The sequence below is a fragment of the Leptosomus discolor genome, chromosome 1 (assembly GCF_034619465.1).
Source record: "Leptosomus discolor isolate bLepDis1 chromosome 1, bLepDis1.hap2, whole genome shotgun sequence".
NCBI classification, from domain to species: domain Eukaryota; kingdom Metazoa; phylum Chordata; class Aves; order Leptosomiformes; family Leptosomidae; genus Leptosomus; species Leptosomus discolor.
Window position 1 is genome coordinate 155,808,169 of NC_141391.1, and position 16,134 is coordinate 155,824,302.

The 16,134-nt window shown below is 42.8% G+C and overlaps 1 protein-coding gene across 4 annotated transcripts in view; it reads right to left on the reverse strand.

Annotated features, from left to right (window-relative positions):
• Window positions 1-5,236: 5,236 nt before the first annotated feature.
• Window positions 5,237-16,134, reverse strand: part of AKR1D1 (aldo-keto reductase family 1 member D1) — a 34,972-nt gene continuing 24,074 nt past the window's right edge. For 3 of the 4 annotated variants that reach the window (XM_086468048.1, XM_086468035.1, XM_086468027.1), the window contains 6 exons: window positions 14,505-14,582; window positions 12,159-12,281; window positions 10,303-10,412; window positions 9,657-9,822; window positions 8,617-8,699; window positions 5,237-5,279 (listed from right to left, as the gene is read on the reverse strand). In XM_086468048.1, coding sequence (XP_086324174.1) covers window positions 5,237-5,279; window positions 8,617-8,699; window positions 9,657-9,822; window positions 10,303-10,412; window positions 12,159-12,281; window positions 14,505-14,582 — 603 coding nt within the window. The remainder of the gene's footprint in view (window positions 5,280-8,616; window positions 8,700-9,656; window positions 9,823-10,302; window positions 10,413-12,158; window positions 12,282-14,504; window positions 14,583-16,134) is intronic. The other variant, XM_086468042.1, reaches the window with a different exon arrangement.

Here is a 16,134-nt window from a genome sequence, read left to right on the forward strand (position 1 = left end):
ACCCTGAGTCAGCAGGGCCACTCACAATTTGTATGTGCCAAAATATTAGGATCCTATTCAGTGTCCTCAGCACCCTGTGTTTCATGGCCTTTTCCTTGTCATGCATGAGGTTGCTCTGAGATATGTTCTAGGTCATTGTGAGCTCTCATTCAACTTGTAATTGAGTGCACATTTGTCCCAGTGCAGGATTTTGCCTTTGCTATGTTCAATGGACTGATCTGAAGCCTCCAACCAGGCAGCTTTGCAGTCTACAGAGCAAGAACCGAGCAGGTTCATTGAGTGGTGCCCCTTTGTGTGCATGTGTATGTGTTTACACACACATGCGTTGTCTTTCTTTCCGTCTCCTTCTCTCCCTCCTCTTTTTCCATTTGTTTCTGCTTTGCATTTTATTTACAATGTGTTGTCCTGTTGTGAGTATTGCTCATGCATGTTGAGTTAAGGATCCCTGAGGAGTCTGTCTGGCATTGAAAAATCAAAATTAACTTTTTTGGTTTTTGCACTCTCAAAGCCCTTTATTATAAGCTAGGGTTTTTGCTCCAGGGTAGTAGGATGTTGGGAAGAGCTGAAATATGGCACAGCTGAGAATCAATTAGTATAAAAACTATGCTAGTACCCAACAGCATGCTGATTACCCCAAACCCAAAGGCAAATGTGTTTACAGTTTAGGTCAAGTGAAATAAGCATATTGAACCTCATTCTAACATGTCATTCTTACGGACTTTCTTCTCCACCTCAGTGCTTTCCTCTAGGTGTGTGAATTGCATCCTGTTGAGAGCTGGGCAAAATATGTCTGGCAACAGCAGCTCACTCCCTTCCTCTCCCCAAGAAATTAAGGGAATTGTCTTGCAACTACTAAACTGATTTATTTCAAAGTGTTTCAATTTGGCAGATGGCAACAAGGGGACTTTGGTGCTACTCACAATGAGGAAAGTGGTATCTCATTTTAAATCTGCAAATTGGACTTACTGTACATGAGGGATCTGAGTTTGTCCTCTCTGCTTGGTGCAGAGATCTGAGAGGTGTCTTGCACATCCCAGGCATGTGACTTCTTTTCCTCTAAGTGTCCCTATAACACTGGCTTTGCTTCCACAATTAAATGATTCGCATACTAAATTGAACAATCAACTCTGATTCTGGTTATGAAGTGATATTAATTAGTTAAGGAAAACAGCAGCCTTTCTGCTGTTGAAATCCTTTGCATGTCCCAAGGATATGGTAACGGTTAAATATCCTTCCAGTCTGGAGGTGAGCAGCTTTCGGTGTTTGTTGGAGTCAAGAAAGGAACCAAGTGAGGAAACCTTATCAGGTGAGGACCCTGCTGTATGTAACCAAAGGCTTTGTCTTTTGTGGCCTCCGATCCTCTCCTACTGTTTACAAAACTCACTTTTTGTCCTCTGTTATCATTACATTTTGGCCAAGAGAAGAGAGATCTAGTTTTTACTGCAGAGCACCCAGCTCTGGCACCTAGGCCTTGATGACAGACAAGGGATGAAAACTATGGGAGGTACTGCCTTCCCTTCCCCTGTGTCTAGTTCTATCTTCCCAAAACCATGTCGTAATTCTGTTTGAGGGCTTGGTATGGCCACTTGCCCTTTGCTTCACAGGACACGTTATGCACCCATGTGAAACCTCTTGATAGCTTTGTGGTACAAAAGTGTGCAATATAAATCCAAAGGGCATTCTTTAATGTAAGGCTGCAAAACGTATACAGCACCTGTCCCACCTTGCCTCTTACTATGTTCCCTATTCCTCTTGCAGGCACCTGAGCAGCATCAGGGAAAACTGGATGCATGTCCCTTCTGAAACACAGTTCTATTCCAGATATATAGGCTTGGGGAAGATGAAGCTCTGCCTCCCCATGGGGAAACAAATTCAGCTAACCATGTAGTGCATGGTGGGATATTGTCAGCACATTGCATGGTAACTGCCTGACAGGGTTTCCTTGTTGCCTCACCTATTAAATGTGAGCATGCATTGTGCTCTGCCCTGAGTTTATGTAACAACAGGCAATGCCTCTTCCTCTGACAGCCAGGTAAGCCCGTGCTCTAATGAACAGATGTGGCAACTGCTTTGCTGCTGTTGATGTGAGCATATCACCTGCTTTTCTCCTACCAGACCAGAGCAGCTCTTGGGCTGCAAAAAGCATCTGAAACACTGCATCACTTGTTCTTTTTGCTGTAAAGTCACTTGCACGTAGTTGACGCAAACTTATTTGGTCTGGATTTCATTTCACTTTGCAGCTACAGGAAGAGTCACAAACTACTTGGGTTACTTACAGTAAAAGTGAGTGTGTTTTCCAGGTACACATTCAGGTCTATTCTTGTCGTGTGTGATTGCTATCAGAGCAGGAGGTGCTGGAGCCCCCTCTGTCCATGCCTGACCCTCCCAGTTGGAGCAGGGCTGTATGTGGTGCTTCCAAGCGACTTGTCTTGCACCAGGCAGCAAGTTCAATAAGCCTCTGAAATTCACTAGATGCGAGCAGATCCTGCGTGGGGCTGGGGTTTGGGTTTTTTCTGTCTCTTTGTGCAGCTGCTGGTGGAATGTGTTTCCCAAATCCCCATCTGCAGGCCTGTTTATTTTCCCTCCTCTAAACCTTTCATTTGTAAGGCAAGATGGAGAACAATGGGAAGCAATGGTCTGAAACTGAACAAAGTGGGGGGTGGGGAAACTAGGCTAGATGTGAGTAGCAGTTTCATAGCTGAAGGAAATAAGTATGGAAGCATTTGCCCCGGGAAGAGGCGGAATCTTTTTTTCATCAGATTCTAATGAGGCAATGCAAAGGAGGAGGAGGATTCTCCAAAAATTAGAGGTTGGTGTGGGGGAAAGGGATTTGCTGGCGTGACTTGGGCTGGAGGAACTCTCACAATCTGTACTGTCTGTTAACTCACTACAGATTGAAGACTTGATTATAGGGTATTTCCTCTTAGAGTGGCTTCAGCGTGTCATCTTCCTTACTCACACATACAATGTCACCTTTTATTAGAACCTCAGGTGCTGCCTAACCTCTGAGGTGGATGCCTGGAAAGAGCAGATAGCTCTGAAGGGGCTGGTGTGAGCATTTAAGCTGAGCATTAGTTGACATTTACAGTGTAGAAAACAAGAGCTTTGCCAAACTCAGCCTGAATGTGGGCTGTGGCCAGAGACTTGCACCTGGTCAAGTTACAGTGCAAAAATTTGTACAGTGCTACTGTTAAGCAGTTGAGCCCTGATAGCTCTATTTAAGGCTTGTACTTAGGAAGTAACTGGAATAACATGTTGGGTATGGTGGTAACTGTGCTCTGGCACTTGAATTTAGACTTGGATTTTGTTCAGGTTTTTGGCCAGGACCTCAGCTGTTCACAAAGGGGCAAAGCAGGACTCTGATAGTGATTCTGACCACTCCTGGGAGCAGAGCTCCACCTGACCTTGGGATTGTCCTTAGAGCTACACCAGCAGATTTCTAATGTGTCATTTTCCTCCTCAGCTATACCTCCCTCACATTTTTATTTCTACCTCTGGTCTAAGTGGGTGATAGAATAAAATGGGAATTGCCCTTGGGTAACCTCCAGCAAGCAGAATGCTTCTCTGTTGACAGAGCTTTATGAAGGGGCTTATGAATGGGCTTATAAATGCTATGTGAAGGCCACCACCCTACAAAGGGGCCTGACTTCTCCAATGGTGCCCACTGAGCTCATCCAGGGATGTGTTTGCACTAGACCCATCTGGGAGCCTTGCCTGCTCCTCATGTGAAATGGTCAACTCTGTACCTCTTTGCCTCAGCTCTGAGGAGAACACCCTGATCCAACAGAAGTGTCCCATGAACCACATGTTCTCATTTTCCTGTTCCAGTCACTCCAGAGATCTCAAATCGTGATGGTAATAAGTAAAAGCAGATGCTATAGACTGGAGATTACGTATGAACCATTTTCCAATGGCAGTATGCATGTTTTAGTACATGAAGTACTCTCACTGCGTGGTTTAGTTTCTTTTCTGGTACCTCTCTAGTGTACCGCCTCTGTGGAAGGAAACTGTAGTGCTTGGGCACAGGAGGGAGCAAAAGCAGTTTTCTGCAGATGTGGGTATAGGCTGACACACCTATATGCTGCAAAACTTGTTGAGCAAACAATTGGTCTGGAAAAGAAATGCATGCTGAAGGAATTGGTATTCCTTACTCTGATGTCCATGCTTTTGCCCTCATGTTTCAGAGAGCTGAGGACAGATTGGCTGAAACGTCCAGGTTTCAGCTCAGTTGCTTCTGCCTGATTCCTACCCTTTCTTGGACCTACCAGCATTCTGCAGTCTCAAAGAAGTAGAAAGTGGTATTTAAAAAAATACAGCTTTCTCCTCCTTTAAAACTTAGCTTCCTAATTCAGTATTAGGTCAGGATTTTATAGAAAAGACTGTAAGAATTTTGAAGTAAAGAGAAATTTTCATGGGTGAATATCAGTTTGTGGAGCAGGAAGGAAGTTCAAGGGATTTTTAGTCTCATGAGATGAGACTCTCGCTAGTGCTAGCTCCAGGAAGGCTCCAGGTTGCGTATACAATGCTATGCAATACCATCCTTGTATAGCAGCTCAAATATAGATGCAAGAGTCACACACTCCTGTGTTTTGCTGAGGTCCTCAGCTGAGGTGGAGGGGGGATATGAACATGCTTATAATGCTTTAGGGCTTGAACTATTTGCATGTGGAGCCAGCTGAGGTGTACCTACAGAACGTGGCTCATGTATGCAGCTGAAGAACACTCTGGTCAGAGTGAAACGGGCTTCACTGCATGAAGTAGTGAATATATCTATGTATCAATATAAATATATGCATGCATATATATATATCTCAAATCCAATTAGTTGCCCACTCCTAACTTTCACTTGAGCTGTGAGACAAAATGATGCTGCTTTACATCTACTGAAGCAGAACTTCTTGTTTCAAATGCAGTGAAGAGTGTGTCATTGAGTAAAAATGGTTTGGCTTGAACTAGCGAGCCTGTTTTCAAGAGATATCTTCAGTTTTATTAGCTGTCAGTTTTGAAGCTTCAATGCTCAGAGTTAAAGCCTCCTAAGCCAAAACCAGAGATTCAATAGGTTAAATAGATTTGCTCTTCAGTAGCAATAAGAGACTGACAAGACAAGAGAAAGTAAATGTCATGTTTTAATGCTGATTTGAACAGTCTCCCAGGGAGTTGAAGCACCAAATGTTGGGTCTCTTTCAGCGAAGCCTAATGGCACAAAGTTGGGCACCTGCCTGGACACCCCTTGTTTTCAGTATTCATCGCTGAAGGGGTACTCTGGATGGTCACGCCACCTGTGGATAGGTCAGATTGAACAAGTGAGCTTCTTGGGTGAAGCAGGATATCACATTACTGATGCAGTTGTCCTCTGCCTAGCAAAACTCTTCCTTGCAATATATAGGTGGCCTTCATGAAAGGCTCTTCTGCTTAATCAGAAACTGTCTGCTTTGAATAATCTTCCCTGTGGAGTTGGAAGAAAACATGTGCATTTAAGGAGAGGACAGTGAAGGGCCATTTTTCAGGCCTACAGACTGCATACCTTAAGGAGAGATGGGAAAAACCCACAACAGTTTGGATGTCAGTTATTCTCACTATTTAACTCAGGTTAGTAGAAGTGTTTGTTGTAGGGAAGGGGAATGGCTTCACTGTGTCCATTGTGGAAGAGGAAGACTTCTTTGTTCAGATGTCTAGAAAGACCCTCAGAAATAAGGGCTATATTTGAAGAAAAGGTGGAGACACCAGACTGTAGTACTTTGGCCTATGCACTTTCAGCTGGCATTGAACACGTCTGGGTCTGGTACAGTGCTTTCTCTAAGTGGCTGCCATATCTAGACTAGGTATGGCTGTCCTTTAGCTCAGCCTAGGTGTAGATGCTCTGCCAGGTTGATAGCACCAGTGGCAGAGAATTTACAAAGAAGCTTTGGGGTGACCCAGTTCAGGGGAGAAAGGGATGTTCATGACTACATACTACCAAAGGTAAAGGTGCTTCAGGCTTCATTTTAAAAACTGCATGCTCAGAGAAGATGCATGATTCAGGATCACTATAAAAGGCAAGAAGAAATTTCCCAGGGTCAACTGCAGATGAAAAAAATAAGTGTTTGACCATTTTTTGGCAGACCTGAGAGGTAGTTGTTTCTTGTTGTGGGTTTTCTTGTTTGTTTGTATGAGAACATGATGCTAAACCAGAAGCTCTGGCTTGACAAACACTTTCATCAGCAAAATCAAAAATTTGTGAAGAGCGTTCAGGTGCACCATGGCAGCTGGTTGCCTTGTCTTACAGCAGGACTCAACAAATAGTGTCATCTATCCCAGCTGTGAATCATTCCCATTTGGGAAGGATACATTTCACAATATTGAAGTTAACTGGAAGGCATCAAACATTTTGAGTTGGTTGTGTCAAAACGTTTCATTCCAATATTCAGCCAAGCTGAAGTGTTTACACATTAAAAGATTGAATTGGTTCAAAGAAACAAGCCACAACACTTTGGCTTGTTTGGTTTCAGTATGATTTGACAATGTCTGAGTTGCCAGTGCCATAATATCTGCTTTCCATCTGTGGAGCACACTTGCTAATCGGTTCTCACATGTTCAAATGTCTGAGTCCTTTGAGTGAAAATGATTCACTCAGAGGAGTCAATGCAGCCTGGAATAATTGTAAGGAAGAATATCTGTAGCAGAGACTGGCAGCACAAGATAAATCAAGCAGAAGGATTAATGCAAAACTTGCCCAGCACAGTATTTCTAGATTTCTCCAAGGGGAGAAGAAACCATTTCAGGTGGAGATTTCCTGAAGTACTCATATTTTTACAAAACCTCCATTTTCTGCTCAGATGCTTAACTTGCTAACTCATTCCACTGGTTGCAATATCCTGTTTGTATGGGCTTACATCATCAGAACAACAGATTTGCACACAGTACCCATGGTAGCTGATAACTGGAAGAGCCAGAGGAAATGGATTTTTCCATTCCTGCTGGCATTTGCATTACAGCAGTTGAAGGTTTTGCACAAAGTTGACTAACCAGAAGTCTTTTTGTATGATGGTTTGACTTTTTCAGATACATATTGCTGAATGAAATAAGAAATATCTTTAGGCTGGTAACTCATCTGATCCAGTGTCAATTCAAGACACTTCAGTGTGGGAACAGATAGTGGGCAGATACATGTTTAGCTGCTCCTTACATGGCAACATCACTTTTCCAAGAAGGAAATTTTCACAGTTGAGGTCAGACTGTATTTAAGCATCTTTCCCAAACATGGCACTCCTGTGAAAAATAGAGCTGGCAATGCCCGTCCTATGCATCCTGTTTTCCATGTTCTCAGTGGCCTCCTGTGATGAAATTTAGTCTAATAAAGCAAAGCATTTAGTTTATTAGTTTTTGGATAGGTGGCTTTGAAAGTTCTTCTGTTGTGGGCATTTGCATCCTTTTAACTTTGCTTCTGGAAAAGGCTCTTGCATTTGCATCAAAGATACGTTTCATGTATATACTCACTGAAAGTTTAAATAATGTTATAGCTCAACCTAGCTATGAACAAACAATTTCAAATACCAAAACACACAAAAATCTGCTAGGCCATTTGTGAGAAGTCTTCTGGAACTAGATGCTGCTAATTGGTGGAAGCCTTTTTTAAGTTTAAAGAAATCTTTAGAGCACCTGGCTGTGCTTACATGTGAAAGTTGAACTCCATTATGATGCTTTTAACTTAGTTCATATTTCGTATCATATTTGTGCAGCACAGTAAGTGGTTTATTTTTTCCTTTGCAACATTTCCCCCATCTTTTGAGCAGTGGTCAATGTTTTAGAGTGCTATTGATGCTGCTGTCCTTCTTTTCATTATTTTTTGGTGCTCAAGCACGCTAGAGTTTGGCGAGACACAGCTAAGCCAAGACAACAAGAGAAATGCGTGGAAATTAATCTCTAGCATTTGGCTACACATTGAGTGCTCTGGAAAGGGGAAAGCCAAAAGGTTTGCCATAAACTGTGGATGCTCTTGAGCTGAAAGAAAAACAAATAGCGTCATTCTCTGGAAGAGGAGAGGTTGAGTCAGTCTGAGCCTTCTGGGGTAGTGTAGCCTTCGGGTGAAGCAAAACTACATTAGGTGGTAAGCTTTACATCATAAGCAGCAAGAGATCAAGCCTTGTTAATTTTCAGAAGAGAGAATTAGGAAGTGGTCTAGCAGTCAAACAAGCTGCATGGTTTTTTGCTTTCTATATAAGAAGGTACAACTCAATGTGACAGCAGGAGAGGTAAATTGCTAAGAAGACAGCACCAGAGGAAAGGCCAGAACACAGTTTCTGACCACTTCTGCTATACTTTGTCAGGGGCTGAGACTGTCATTACAACAATGCAGAAAGCATTTAAGGAGTTGGAGCAGAGAAAGAATAGCCAGATACAGTCACTACCTAGTAGGTGGGCTTTTGATATCCAAGCTGTAAGCAAGTATTGCACACTTATTTTTCCAACAGGTCCAGGAGCATATTCAGGCTGTATTAAAGACCCCCCATATTTAAGCCTTACCTTAAAATAAGGTTGTTAATACAAAAATTAATATTAAAAGGGAGATTTTTTTTTTAAAATCCTCTGAAAAGACAGGCATGTTCTGTGAGGATCTAGGGTTGCTTCTGGACTTACATTAACAGTTCCACATAACGAACATTTTTGTTTAGGGCTTCAATTTCTTTCATCTCTTTCTCAGTGAGGGAGAAGTCAAAAATCTAATGGAAAGAGATGTTAGGAATAAGTTAGCATTTCTGGTCATAATCAACACTCATATGTTCCAGATTTCAGAAGTACAACACCCCCTCCTCCCCCCTGCCCCCCTCCCCCCAACCCCATACTTGCTTGCATTTATGGGAAAGTCCTGAGTACATGAATAAGTCCAGTCACATTTGCTTACACTCTTTTGAAAGAAGAGAAAGGTAGTCTGGCAAGTACTGGGCCACCAGCTTTGAAAGCAATACATTGGCAAGGAAAGCAGGGAGCAGTGCGGGTACTGAGTGCTGTGAGGGACACAGGAACAAATTCTTCATCTTCTTTGGGTGAGGTGGTCAAGCCAGGTGCTTTCTGGTGGTGTGGTCATGAGCCTTTCTGGCTACACCTGTATGCAGCAACCCTTCCCTAAGAAAACTGCACTGTACCTGAAGACTGGGCAGACCAGGTCAGTCATTCCTGAACACCTACAGCCAGCATCCTTGGACTGCTGATCTACTGATTATTTCATCTCACTTGTGCTGCTTACTGCAGCAACTGGTGCTCTGGATACACCACCAGCTGGAACTTTAGCTACTCTAGAGGGTTAAAAGACACCAAAATTTCTTTTCTACTTAGTTCTATTATTGTTGTATCATGGTACCATTAAGTGATGGACAAAAACCATCGAATGTGGCAAAGCTTAATCTTGGTCAACCCACATGTCTAAAGAAAGAAATGGGAAAATCACCTTCTATAGGGGCTAAGCCAATCATAGAACCATAGAATGGTTTGGGTTGGAAGGGACCTTAGAGGTCACCTAGTTCCAACCCCCCTGCCATGGGCAGGGACATCTCCCACTAGACCAGGTTGCTCAAAGCCCCATCCAACCTGGCCTTGGACACTGCCAGGGAGAGGGCAGCCATAGCTTCTCTGGGCAATGTAAATGGACTCATCCTTGCACCACCGGAGTGCTAATTTACCTGGAAATTCTCTCTGATGCGTTGTGGATTGAAGCTTTTTGGGATGACCACCACCCCTCGCTGGATGCTGAAACGCAATGCAATCTGTGCAGCTGTCTTGTTGTACTTTTTGCCAATGGCATTCAGCACAGGATCCTTCAGTAAAGGAGGGGATGACACATTTACCCTGGAAGAAAATGGGAAAAGAAAACCAAAAAACCCTCCTTATCTTTGACGTCAAAACATAGAGGCATCTACTTGGTTTGTGGACAGAATACTGCACCTTTTTGACAAGTACAGTGAAAGATGGGAGAAAAATCATTGGCATTTAGGTTGGTGGGCTGTCAATTCAACTTCCTATGTAGTGTCCTAAGGTTGACTTAGTTTCTACTTCCTCACTTAAACCTCAGCATTCCCAGTTACAGGTGCTTTATGTTAGAGGAAACCTAAGGTGACCTCCTATACAGACACCTGGCATTTTCTGATGACAGCATGCAGCAGGAGCTTTGCAAGTTTACATTCACACACAGTAATATTTAGACACTGAAGTTCAAAAGTATTTTGAAAAATGGGGACAAAGCTATTTTGTACAGAGACCCAGTAGGGGAGAACTATTATTCTTTTCCTGGATATTGTCCTTCTATTAAGAAGTAACCTGGGGACTTACCATGTTTCATCCCTTGAGGTTCCCAGTGGGCTGTACCCAACAATAACAATGTCGTGTTGTCTGCAAAATTCTAAGAGTTTGGGTTGGGTGAAATAGGGATGGCATTCAACCTACAATAGTAATGTAGAAAGAATGATTAATCAACAGGACCAGATACAGAAGCAGATGGTGTCCCAATATTTGTGAGAGCTACAGACCAGATGATGCTTTCAGGAAAGGATACATGTAAGTTAAGGAAATGGGAAATTCGATCTGTTCTAATTGTATGTTGCTGGGTGATGGTTGTTTGTTTTTTTTTTTTTGATGGACAGCAGATCAACATCTGTGATTGTAAGTTGGCTGCAGAGAATTTTTATTGGCCTCCAGGGGAAAGGTGGCAATAAGCGGGGAGGATGGAGGCGAAATAAAGAAATAGGCTGAGAAGGCGACCCATCTCATGTGGGTCAGATCTTTGTTTCTCTGTTTCTTGCATTCAGGATGACTAATCTGATGTTGCTTTTAGGGGAAGTGTTGGCATAAGCTGTCCCAGATAGAAAGGTGAGGGGAGGATATGTAAAAGGTGAGACATCTCCATAATGGTTATGACCTTGTCACAAGCTCTGCCCTCCCATGTTGCAAATACTGTGTATCATTCCCTTACTGGCAGGGATTTTCTGGCTGCGTTCTCAGTCTCTGGGAAAGGGTTGTCTACAAGGTGACAGAGCAACCACTGTTTGCACGCAGTCTGAAGTTAGCTGGCACATCTATGCTTGCTGGCTAGCTGCCCTAAGCTGGGCTTGATCTTTTGCCTGGTTTTCCTTGACCCCAGGAAGCAACAGCAATGCTCAGTGCAGTCTTAGGTGCACGCCAGAAAGAGCAATTGCATTTTGCACCCTCTGGGCCATTAATACCAGTGAAGGGTGTTGGAATTTCCTCCTCTCACAGGCTGCCTTTCCTCGCAGGCCAAAGACACAAATAAAGACTATGGCCAGCCCCCCTGCCCTGCCCTGTGTCAATCCCAGCCCTCCAGGCCATGCGCTGAGGGTGGGAAGTTTCTCCCAGTTGGTCTCTGGCCTCTTCTCCGATACTGCTAACGTGGATATTTGTTTGTGCCAGATGAGTCAGAAGAGCTTCCCAGTGATTTCTAGGAAATGCAGTGAGCTGCCAAATGCCAGAGCCAAAGGTACTGGGCATTCAGATGGGTCACTGCCACTTACCACCTTCTCTGAGCCCCCTACTGTAATTTAACTCGGACATGCCGATCATCTTCATGGGCTTGTTCAGCTCAATCAGTGGCTTAACAGGGTCTCCTCTTTAATTTAGGTTGTTATCTAACTCTTACTGATGTCTGACAGGAAAGGCATAAGAGAGCAAATACAGGAAATTTAGGAGTAACTTCTAACAGCTTTTAAACTTGGGAAGCTTAGAATGACTGAGGATCCCTCATACTTAGGGTTGTTTTGGTTTGGTGTCAGCTGAGGTAGACACGACTTCATTGAGGACTGGTTAGCTCTGAATGGTTTGTCTTGGGAATCTTTTGGACTTGAAGTAAGGTACATGGCAGAGATTTAAGATCTGCATTGACTCAGCATTCAACCTTGTTACAGAGCTTTGGCATAGAGGCACCAGTTTTATAGTCCTGGAGCAGGAACTGAGGAGAGTGATCATTCCAGCACCTTCAAATATTTATCTTTAGCCTAGATAGGATGAGTAATATTTTCAAGCTAGAAATGGAAGTGTGACAGTATGGAAGTCAACATCTGTGGCAAAGTGTACGTCACCTTTCTGCACATGGTGGCTTAGGCCATGTGCTGTCTCTGTATTCCCTACAGGCCAGTGGCACTGTGGCAGGCTCTGCCCTCGGCTTGAAGTCGTACCTGGTTGCTGACAGGTTTGTACTTAAGTCCTGGCTTGTTCAGGATCATCTCCAGCTGCCTGCGGTTGAAATTGGATACTCCAATAGACTTTGCCAAGCCTGCATCTTTACATGCTTCCATAGCCTGCAAAGAAAACAAAGACCAAAGGAGTCTCACATGTTGGCTTGATTTCTTGGAGCATACATTTCAGAGATAGGCAGAAGATAGCCCATTCTTGAGACTAAAGAAAAACCTTTGCTGTAGCAGAACTAACAGCTCTATTAGCATGAGGGCTGGTGCCATCCTCCTATTCTAAACTCCATTCCTCTGTAGACTTGCTTTCCGGAACAAACCCAAATGTTTTATACCTCCTGTGAGGGTAGAATTTGTCTGCAGAGCATAAAGATTAATCTGAGATATAGATACTTAAGTGCCAAACATCTGCTTTCAAAGAGTTTTGCTTACTTTATGCTGCTTTAGCACTGCCTCAAAGCTGGAGAAGGGAGAGTGAACAAAACAGATTGCTTTCCTGATAAGTCAATTTATTCCTTTTGATTGTACGACATTTTTTAATGTGAAGTCTCTATCAAGTCAAATCCCTAAATATCTGACAAAGCACATCACAAAACCAGCACAGAAAACTTCAGTACAGTATTAAAATAGGAAAAAAAAGTGGGAAGAGAGGAATTCTAGACATTCTGAACTTCAGACAAATCCTAATAGCTGAGAAAGCCTTATGAATACTTGATATGAATGCATGCCTTGGTCTTCATTAGTTTCATCTGCTGGGTTGTTAAGGGGAAAGAGGGTCCTTTCCTATGGCTTCCCCTTTGCTTCCAGAAACTCTGCGCACAAATGATTCAATGACTGTTTGAGGCAGAGCAGACTCCACAGTGGAGGTGGATGCCGCTCCTGCTGGCTTTGTTATTCCTTTCTGTCTCACAGGAGCTGAAAGCTGGGAGGTAAAAGGCACCATGTATTTGATGACCTCTAGTTGGCCTCATATGCTTTGTATCATTCAGTGACAAGTCAGCAAATACAGTCATCTGGAGCCATTTTTGTCTGCTAGCACCATATTGAGAGAGTGAAATTATCTGGATTGAGTTTACCCAGTTTTATTTAGATTGATGCTATTATTTGCAGGCACTCACCACCACCTATTTTTCTTTTGGCTTATTAGCTGAAGAGAGGGGCCTCCTACAATAGATCCTTTATAATAAGCACCACTTTGAAGATAAAAATGTAAGTGTTCAGACAGCTGTTACTTTCAACATTTGAGCAACTAGCGTGTGAAACAGAGGAACAAACTGCATCAGCCGAAGACAAGGGTAAAATAAACAAGGAATATGGAAGTCCCCATTCCCCCTGAGATGCAGCCTGGATGGCTCAGCTGCCAGGGGAAAGCCCAAGCCCACCTCAGGCTCTCTCCTACTCTGAACTTTCACTCAGAATTTCACCCATTCTCCATCTTTATTTGCTGCCTCTCAAGTAGAGCTAAATTGGAACACAACTATCCAGCTCTGGATGGTGCAAGCTGACGTGGAGCATGTAGTGGCCCATGTTATCTCCTAGTGTGAACTGGGATGAATTAGTGATCTTTTGCAGCAGACCTGGTGCAGAAGGACAGCTGACCAGTCTTGGCCATGAATTAGAGTGTCCAAGGCTTTGAAAGGCAGGAACGTGAGGAGATTGGTAATCTTACTTTCTGCCTCACCTGAGATCCTGAAGACAAATGGCAGTAGGCTTAAGGAGACACCTGGCTACAGGACCAGAGCACATCACAAATTTAGGATGAAACTTTTCAGTCAAATGTTACTTCCCTCCAAGATTTCTTAGCAGAAAAACCCCTTGTGTTCTCATCTGTTAATTAAATTTAGAAGTGAGTGAGCTTGTTCTGATGGAAAAGGGTTTTTTGTTGTTTTTTGTGGGGTTTAATTTTTTTTCTTTATGGTGAGCTTTAGGGCAAATTCTGTTTTTTCTTGAAGGTTAAAAGCTTCTTTTTTTAGAGGAGAATCCAGTCACTTCTTAGGGCTCCAACTTTCTCCTGCTGTAAAGATCTGATAAAAAGGAGAGACTGGTGAAAGCCTACAGATATCTCAACTAGCAAATACAGAGTGCACTCACTGAAAGAAGGAATGTGGATGTCAGGTATTTCAACACTGTTTTATTTTGTTTTAAAAATATTAATTGATGGCAACGAGCAACATCTTTAGGGACAGAAGTAAAATTTATCCATCGAGCTACTAAAATTCGATCCCTTTGCCCTGTCAACATGCCTCAGGTCTGTTTATGAAGGCCACAAGTAAAACTGAGAATGAGGATATATGTTTTTTAAAGCATATATGGATGGATGTTGTGTTTCCTTACCTCCCAAGTGGCACATAAATCTGTCTCATGGTAGATAAATTTTCCATTTTCATCTTTTGGATAGATTGCATCTCCAGGCTGAAAAGTAAAACCACACTTTTGTGCTTTAAAGAAAATTTTCACCCTTCAAAAATTTTCACTCCTGGAAAAATCCTCAAAGATTTTTCCACAGACTGTTTCTGCTAGCAAACAAAAAATAATTCAAAACCTTTCTAAAACATCCTAGGTTAACAGGTCATTCATGCTGGGCTTACCACATCCTCCACTGCTAGACTGTTCTTGGATATACTTCTGAACTGTCACATGAGTGCACACTCAGGAGTTCCCAGTGGCCTTGTTTTTCAATAAATTTTTGACCTTTATGTTATGGCATCCAAAGGACTAGCCCCCTTCCAAAGCACTGGGTTAGAGTACCAACCTGTATTATCTTCCACTTCTTCCTTCCATTCTTCCCAGCCCTCCCCCTGATCCTGCTTGTATCCTAGGCACCTGGAAAGACTATCAGCTCAGTCCAGCTCCCAATAGTTGGAGGGACCATTTCCAAGAGCTACCTACTAGTAGTGAAGGGCTATGTGTGTAGCTATAGTACAGGCCGTGAAATTCTTAAGCGCATTATTCACCTTTCTTTGGGCACTAGGAACTCTTTCTTTCTAGCTCTATACCCCATAAACAAGACTTCAGAGAGAAGTTAAAAGCTGATATCTCACAAGCACTTATTTGCTGGTCACTTCACTCCTGTTTCAGGCAATGCATTAACACCTCCTCCCCTTTGTCTGATTGCAATTTCACCTTTTTTTCATAAAACCCTTCAGTGATGTTTGATATTTGATCTGATTGCAAACTGCTACCTTTCAAAGGCCTGTGTACAATATGTTGACATGGTTACTCCTTGGGAACATGCAGCTGTGACTAATAGGATCAGTAACTGGCACCTCCCAATTCAGTCAAGAAGTTCAAATTCAAGGAATTTCGTGGGAAAAGTGAGTGTAAGGAAAACACAGATTTCAGAGGCCAAGGTCAAAGTTACAGTCATAAGCCTGTCTCCTCCAAATGTGCTGCTTTTCTTCAATGAATTCCACAAAGATGACTTGTTGCCATTGTTACACCATGTCTTGCTGAAAAAAAAATCTTGCCTAGAAGGAGGTAGATGGCTGTTTTTCTATGAGAAGACAAACTGTTTGCCATCATAACTTGAGGTCGAGAAGACCTATTTACAAACCCACCCCATAGTATTTTGGAACAAACCACTCATCCCCATGATATCCCAGTAGACTCTCCGAGGACTGCAAGCTCAACGCATAGCAGTCGTACTTCTTGGAGTTCAGGGGATGAGTTTGAATTCAAGACCTTTTTACTCTGTTCTGCTTCTTATTGACTAACTTTTGTTCAACGTTACTTTTTTATAGTAGTCGATAGACAGCAACTACATTAGCTAATTTATCATCCCCCATTTTCCTCTGTTTCTATCAATTGTGTTCTAGAAAGCAAAGCCAGGATGAATGGCACTTTAAGCGAACTTTTCTTGACTAAGATAAGTGGTGCCAGCTATTTGGGATTTCCACAAGGATCAATCCTTCCTCCTGCCTCCAGAGAACTGTACAAGGTGTTGAAATACAGTTGTCTGCTTAGT